Source organism: Antrostomus carolinensis, unplaced genomic scaffold (genome assembly GCF_000700745.2).
Source record: "Antrostomus carolinensis isolate BGI_N321 unplaced genomic scaffold, ASM70074v2 scaffold11022, whole genome shotgun sequence".
Lineage (NCBI taxonomy): Eukaryota > Metazoa > Chordata > Aves > Caprimulgiformes > Caprimulgidae > Antrostomus > Antrostomus carolinensis.
This window is the reverse complement of record NW_010300178.1, coordinates 32506-40468: the sequence shown is the minus strand read 5'-3', so window position 1 is coordinate 40468 and position 7963 is coordinate 32506. Positions and strand designations below refer to the sequence as shown.

General features: G+C 37.4%; 1 protein-coding gene across 1 annotated transcript in view; it reads left to right on the top strand.

Moving 5' to 3' along the window:
* Positions 1-1781: 1781 nt before the first annotated feature.
* The window catches only part of TM9SF3 (transmembrane 9 superfamily member 3), a gene marked incomplete at its 5' end in the record, with an annotated part of 28165 nt that continues 21983 nt past the window's right edge, over positions 1782-7963 (top strand). Inside the window, 4 exons of the mRNA XM_010163039.1 lie at positions 1782-1942; positions 4761-4838; positions 5783-5914; positions 6481-6647. Coding sequence (XP_010161341.1) covers positions 1782-1942; positions 4761-4838; positions 5783-5914; positions 6481-6647 — 538 coding nt within the window. The remainder of the gene's footprint in view (positions 1943-4760; positions 4839-5782; positions 5915-6480; positions 6648-7963) is intronic.

Below are 7963 nucleotides of genomic sequence, written 5' to 3'. Positions count from 1 at the left end.
CCATAAATTTAAATGGATAGTATTTTTTTTTTAATGTGTGTGTGTGCTGTCAAAAAGAAGTATTCTCTGAAGAGTTTGAAAGGAAAGGATTCAGATGGTGTTAATGTTTGCTGAGAATTCTAGGCAACTTCTCTTTAATTCTGTTCTTAAAGCAGACCACTCACTTCTCTGGGCCCATCCAGATGGATTTGTGGCATTCTTCCTGTCTCCTTGCAAACTTTAGTTAAGTTCGTGTTTTATGTTCTTCACGGTTTTCCACCTTGGTCGGGCTTACTGGTGTCAAAGTCAGACACACAGCCATTAATATTTGAAATTTTCCTTAGGAAGTCCTCAAAATATCCAGTAAGGAGGACTCTATTTCCAGTTAAGACTAGGCATAAAAAATAACTTTTCTTAACTCCTGATAACTAAAGGTAATGACCTCAAACTCCTATTTGAGGGCTTTGGAAGGCTTACACTTTATTTTCTGACCTTAAAAAGGCAAGGAGATCTTTTTAAGTACATTAGGGTAAAATGATTCCTTTTCCTGTTTTTTCCTGAATTGCTGTCCCATGGTGGAGCAGTGAGGCTTGACTGTCTTGATTTCAGGAGTGTATGGAGCACTGTGTTAGTTCACTCTTTCAGGTAGTGATAGATCAGAATGTCCTTTAAGTGGTTTAGAGGTCTGAATTGTCATGGTTTTGGATACTACCATGGGAACAGATGGTGTGCCAGGTGCTAGGCTGTATGGCATAGGCACAAACTGGCACGTGTTTCATGTGGATGGCATATAGAAGGCAATCCTGACAGATAAGCGTGAGTAAAAAACATGACAGAACAATAACCACCTTGAAATCTAAAAAGCACAGGTCATGCACAAGTGCCATTCCTTCCTATACCTGTTCCGTATCCTGTGCCTACTTGTTCTCCTGCTGCTCCCCACCTTTGTATATCTTCAGTGCTGCTTTTATTGTAGCTTTCCATCTTGTGTGTGATCTTTGGTATGATGTTCTTGACATTAAGGATGTTTGCAGCCTGTGAACTTGGTGACTGCTAGACTTCCCCCCCCCCCCCCTCAATGTAGTACATTCTCTGGAATTTTCCTCTAGTAGATTAAGCATTTTGCAGTAAGTTATTAAAAAGTAAGGACTTAATAATAGCTAATATTGATTTCAGTGGAGTTCTGATGCTCCAGGAAGATCTGAGCAGCTTTCCATGTTGGAGGTAATAAAAATCTTCAAGTAAATGATACCTTTCTGAATTTTTCAGTGTAGGTAACACAGAGTAGTCAAAAACTATAATTCCTGGCAAGCATTGGAAGCTTGTGCGCAAATGAGAGTAAAAGATGTGCTGGGGAGTCAACTAATGAGGAATACAGACTGAAAGTAAAATTTTTAAGAGGAATAAAAATGAGTCAAGGGGATGGGAAAATACAGAGGTTGGGGTTAAATTGTGTTAATGGAAATTTAATTTGTATTCAACTAGTTGTTTATCTGGTAAGAATTCCAAATAAACTAGAGGAACTGGTGTTGTGTCTTCTGTTTTTTCTGTAGTGTTTGTAGCTGCATGCTTTTTTATTTTGATGCCATTACAAAATGCTTCTTGCAGATACCTGTGGGTTGAAGATGCAATCCAGGTATTACACTTAAAAAGGACAGCATAAGGTCTGCTGTGCTCTCTTTACTGTAGTTATGTTGCCTTTTTTAGTTGGAAAAACATTTGTAATGCTATTAAAAAAAAATAATTATATGACATTTGAAAATGATACCTGTAATAGATGCTTACACTTGTTTCCTATGCAGGTATTGTTGGAGAAGCAGATGAAAATGGAGAAGATTATTACCTTTGGACTTACAAAAAACTTGAAATTGGTTACAATGGAAATAGAATTGTAGATGTCAATCTGACCAGTGAAGGAAAGGTGAAGTTGGTACCAAACACAAAAATCCAGATGTCATATTCAGTAAGTAATTTGGTGATGCTTCTGTAATAAGAAACTCTACAGTGTAATTAGCTCAAAAATGGGTACTTGCATATCTACTGCTATGTATTAATCCATGAGGCAGTAGGAAGATGTATCTTCACTCCTTCAAATATTTGTTGTTTTCATTACTTAAAGCCTTGATAGATTTATTAAGAACAAATGTAAAATGATGATTTTTGAAACACTTCAAACAAACTGAGGCTTCTATAATCTGCAGAAAAATGTTTTGGTGGGAAAGGAAGATATCCTAAAAGGTATGGAGACTAGAAGTAGAGAGACATCCCAGTGGATATGCATTTTCTTAATGTTTGGAGCTCTGACATTTGCATCGTAGATTTGAAGTGGATTCTGAGCTAGGACCAAAACCCACTGTAAGCCTTCATACTTTGCAGGCAGTTAGTATCAAAGCTTAGTTTGTTTTTGCAATTCCAGTAGAAATTTGTCTTGTATTAGCTTTATTAGTAGGGTTTTTTCTGAAGCCCTCTGCTGTTGTGTTGAACTGCTATGACAAAAGGTAATGAATAAACAGCGTTTGCTGATCTGAGCCAACGAGTTAAATTTTTCAGTTTTCCTCTTTATTTATTTGGTGCTACTTAAATCTGTAATGGTTCATTTCTTGTTTGCCACATTTGTGTACTGAAACTGGTTCTTAATGCGCTGCTTTTCTACAATGTGTTAGTAGGTGTCAGTGTGAGATTTTATTTCAGAGGATATTCCTGCCACTATTACATTTGTCTTGCGCTGAATAAGTTGTATAGTTTGAAGTGCAGATAACTGGTTTTCATCTGTGCTTTCTAGAATTATGTTTACACTAATCTCCTTATTTCTACTGCAAAATTGATAGTAGAAATTTTGAAATTTTCTATTTCAAATTCCACCAGCATTGTGAAGTCCATTTGCTCTGTGAATTTTGAGGTGGACAGCACTGAGTAGCTGCCAGTTGTGGAAATAACATTAGAAGTTCTCTTAAAATACTTTTAGTGTACAGAACTCAAGACTTACCTTTCCAATTCTGTTGACACTACTGGACAATTGCTGAAGTGGCACATGTGTGGTGGTTAATTCACAGATTGTCTCTGATGGACGTGTTCTAAGCAGTGCTTCTTAGTGGCAGATGCTCTAATGAGAAATGTATCTGCTTAAAACAATGTTGAAAGCTATTAATGTTTTGAGCTACTAATCTTCAACAAGACTGTAATTTAAACTGAAGAACATTAATATCATGCCTCAAAGTGAGTAATACTTGAGTCTTGGGGATTTTAATCTGTCTCAGGACTGTAGTGCATGATAGGGGTATTCAGTCTCCATTTATTTATATGCTTTCTTTTCTACTGAGTTAGAGAAGATCTGCTGGAAAGGATAGTTCCTTGTGTATTTTCAAAAGATATGCACAAGGGCCTGCATTTTTTTCAGGATCACTAAAAATTCTGATATTTGCTAATCTTGGCATGCTTTTGAAAAAAATTAGTGTAGATTTGTGTTTGATTTCTGGAATTGCATTTAAAAATTAAAATGAAAACAGTCTTGCAAAAATTCTGAAAAATGCTTTGTGCTGCCATATTAGCACCATACAGTTCAATGGTACGATTAAGTCTTCCAAATCCAGTGTGGTCCTCTGTGCAGCTAGTGGAGTAACTGATAGCTGTAATATGCTGCTACCCTGTGATAGTATGGCCATAAATGCATACTTTTTTTTTTTATTTATTAACAATTGTAGTGTCTAGGTTGCAGAATCCTATGGTCTTACTGATTTTAGGCTGCAGCTTTTTGCTTGTGGCTTTTAAAATTTTAGTGTCTGGCTTTTAGGGTCCAGCTTGATCCCTTTTATCCAGTTCCCTTCCAGGCAGCTTGTATCTCAGTTTATGGCCTTTTCTTTTCTGTTGACATCTGTTTTAAATCTGCTCTTATGTCTTGTAATTTCCCTTAGTTCTGCCAGACTGCATCTTTTTTCTTGGGCACTGTGCTCAGAGAATTTAAGTACAGATGATTTTACTGAATACCAGTCTCAGTGCATGGCAGCAAAATAGATCTCAACTGCTGTTGGGGCAGCAGAAGTAGAGGGTGTCATCACTGCTCAATGAACGCTGGTGGTGTTCTCCATAAGTCTCTTTTCAACAACACAGCACATGGAAATGTTGAGAAAAGGGAGTGCGCTGTCAGCAAAATAAAATCTTGGGATAAATTCCACTGCTTTCTAGCATGCCATTCTTGAGTATATTTAAACATGCTTTCTTTCTCTGACTTTTGTTCTGAAATCTTGGGCAAATTTGGGAGGATTTGTCAAAGGTATTGCCCAAAAATGTTTCACAGAAATTCATACTTTTACGAGTATCTACTGTGGGAAAAAAATCATCTTTGAACTATTTGTTTGACAAAATGAAAAATAGGGTCATTTGATGGATTTTGGACTTCAGTATTTATATCTTTATGAGCTCCTTCTGTAATCATGAAAAGGGTTTGTTGTACTTGACAACTAGAAGTTTACACCTTTGATTAGTCTTGCAGAGACAGCAAGAGCTAGGGCAGTGCAAGACTGATTCTTCCTTGTTCTTAAACATAAGCATAGACAAGGTAAGATCCATGTGGAAAGGTGGCTAATGTCCATTCTATCTGCAGGTCTGACCTGCAGATACCAGTCTTAAAGAATATCAGTCTGGTTTTTTGTGCCAAAACCTTGAGTCATATTGAAGAAAGCATCTGAAGTGGATGATTTTAAAATATGTTTTGGGTTTCTGCATGTGAGTATAGCTGAACATATTATAAGGAGCTTTTCAAGTGTAAATTTTTCTCTCTTCAGGTGAAATGGAAGAAATCAGATGTGAAGTTTGAAGACCGATTTGACAAGTATCTTGACCCATCTTTCTTCCAGCACAGAGTATGTATTGTTCTAAGACAACCTTATGAAGTAGCTGTTCAGAATGGTTGCTTTAGTTCAGAAGATGTCATGGAATTTTTGGATGACATCTTTAAATTTTTGGATGTCCCAGATGTTCTGGAATGATGAGACAGGCAGGTCTAGGGCTGTAGGTTTTAAGTCATAATTCTGTTGCTCAAAGAGGATGGCTTCAGTTCTTTAGAGTGCTTCAGTAAATGTTTGCAGACAAGCTTCAAGCCTGCAGCAAATACAAGGCAGTTCAAGTAAATTTATTCACATAATTGGAAGCAATCAAGTTTCAGGGATACAACTGTATGACTTGTAGGCTGAATAACTGCAATTTGTCACATGTCCAGTTTTTATTGAAGTAACTGCAAAGCAAAGAGTGTTAGCCTAAACCAGTTGATTATATCAGTTGTGATGTAGTCTCCTTAAGAGTAGTATGCTGGGCTGTACTTGTTCTGAAAATAGAGGTTTTTGGATTCCATTTGGAGCTCGGTGAAAACCAGAGGATGTGCTTGTCAGAGGCGAAATAATGTCACTGCACATTTTGATCCTGTGCGAAGTAATGGTTCCTTTGGCTTTTTGACTGAGCGTCTCTTTCACTGCTTAAACCTCTTCTCTGGGAAGGCAGCAGTGCATCGTTTTGCCTTGCCTTTGCCAAGGGAGCAGAACAGCCAGTTGTTTGAACTGTGCTGGTGCTTAACTAAGCTGTGATAGCTTCATCATGAGCAAACCTGGCTGTTGAAAAGTTTTATGTATGGTGTTTCACAGACCAGTTTTAGTGGCACTTCCTACAAATGTAGTGTTACTTACAATATGGGTTTATTATTACTTAGCTAGTGCTGACAAGCTGTCCTGCTAGGCAACGATTTATCCTTATTAAAACAAATTTGAAACATATTTACAGTTCTAAACTTTAGGGATGTGTTTTCTTTTTGTAGATTCACTGGTTTTCAATATTCAATTCTTTTATGATGGTGATCTTTCTGGTTGGCCTAGTGTCTATGATATTAATGAGAACTCTGCGAAAAGATTATGCAAGATACAGCAAGGAGGAAGAAATGGATGATATGGTAAGATCTACATTCATGCCTTTTTAAAAATATCTTTTTTTTTCTTATCTTTTTCTTCTTTCTTAAAAATACCTTATTGTTTTTTCTTTGTATATTAATTAAGTTAGCAGCTCTGAATGACTTTCTTCAACTGGACAGAAAACTTCCTTATGGGTGTCTTTAAAGTGTTACTGGTTTTCTTTATAACATGCTCCTAGGTTGCAACCCAGTATTCTCTCTGTAGTCACTGTGTTAATGTTCATATCCTCACTTAGGCTAAATTATTAGGTACATTCTGGGTGTGTAACAGAAGCCTGTATATACTCCTAAGCACTTCAGGGGATTTTAGGGATGGGGGGAATCTGATAGATTTTACTGCATCATGTATTCAGGTAGCAATTTTTGTTGTCTTCATAAGCACCTGAAAAGTAAACTTTTCTCCTAGATTTGATGCATTCATGGAAGAAGACATACTTGTGCTTGAAGTTACTTTAATAAACCAGACCTTTAATTTGTGCCTAGCTTGTGTGTTTTTTATTAGTTGTCATGACTCGACTTAACTTTTGTGTTGTTGTTGTTCTTCCTAGGACAGAGATCTAGGTGATGAGTACGGGTGGAAGCAGGTCCATGGAGATGTTTTTAGACCATCTAGTCATCCTCTAATATTTTCATCGCTTATTGGTTCTGGTTGTCAGATTTTTGCTGTGTCTCTTATAGTCATTGTTGTTGCAATGATAGAAGATTTATACACAGAGTAAGTGTAATTGTGCCTTCTACATATAAATACTTAAACAAAAAAAATAATTACAAAAATAAATGTTCACACTGGCCTGGAAAAAAGTGTTTGAGAGACTTTAGCAAATGATCAGATATAGTATTCAGAAGGGTTCTTTTAAATTGTAGTGAAGCTTTGTCCTACTCTTATCATGTGAGCTTGTTAGTCTCCTTTAATTTTATTGTTTTAATGCTTGCTTTATACATGATTTATTATGAAACTGTGGTTTGTTGTTCTGAAGCATCATGAGTAGATTATATGGGAAATAAACATTAAAAGGTACCTATTTCACTCCTTATTTCATCTGGAGTGACAAGGTATTACAATATTTCTTACTTTTTTTTCCTCCTCTTGTAAAGACTGAAATAGGAGTGTGCTGTGTTATGAATAGTCCTGTTTACTGCTGGCAATGCATTAAGCCAATCTCATCCTCAAGACTTCTCAGAACTGGAGATTTAATTTCTTAAGTTCTTTTGAACAGATAGTGCTCAGCAGGTGTTGCATATAAAAATTCCAACAATAGGTGGGCTGTGCTCCTGACTGGAGAGAATTAATTTGAAACAAGTAGTACTCCAGTTTTTTAACCCACGACTTGTGCTTCACCTAGTTCTCCTCCTTACCTTTTTTCTGTTTGAGTTTTTTGGTGTCCTGGATGGACTTCATTTCACAGAATCACAGAATGTTGGGGATTGGAAGGGACCTCGAAAAATCATCCAGTCCAATCCCCCTGCCGGAGCAGGAACACCTAGATGAGATCACACAGGAAGGCGTCCAGGCGGGTTTTGAATGTCTCCAGAGAAGGAGACTCCACACCCTCCCTGGGCAGCCTGTTCCAGGGCTCTGTCACCCTCACAGTAAAGAAGTTTCTTCTCAAGTTTAAGCGGAACCTCCTGTGTTGCAGCTCACACCCATTGCCCCTTGTCCTACCATTGGGCATCACTGAGAAGAGCCTGGCTCCATCCTCCTGACATTTGCCCTTAAAATATTTATAAACATTAATAAGGTCAAACCTCAGTCTCCTCCAAGCTGAAGAGACCCAGCTCCCTCAGCCTTTCCTCAAAAGGGGGATGCTCCACTCCCTTAATCATCTTCATGGCTCTGTGCTGGATATTTGATTCTGTATTGATTGTATTTTGGATACTGGGGTGATTTTTATGTTTTGTTTTTGGGGGTTTTTTTGTTTGAGGTTTTAGGCAATGACTGGAATTTCAGATCTCTTCAATTTTCCCTGCCATTAGCATGTGTTAACTATTGCTTTTACCAAGTTGTAGTACCTCTAATGTGTCACTAGAGGG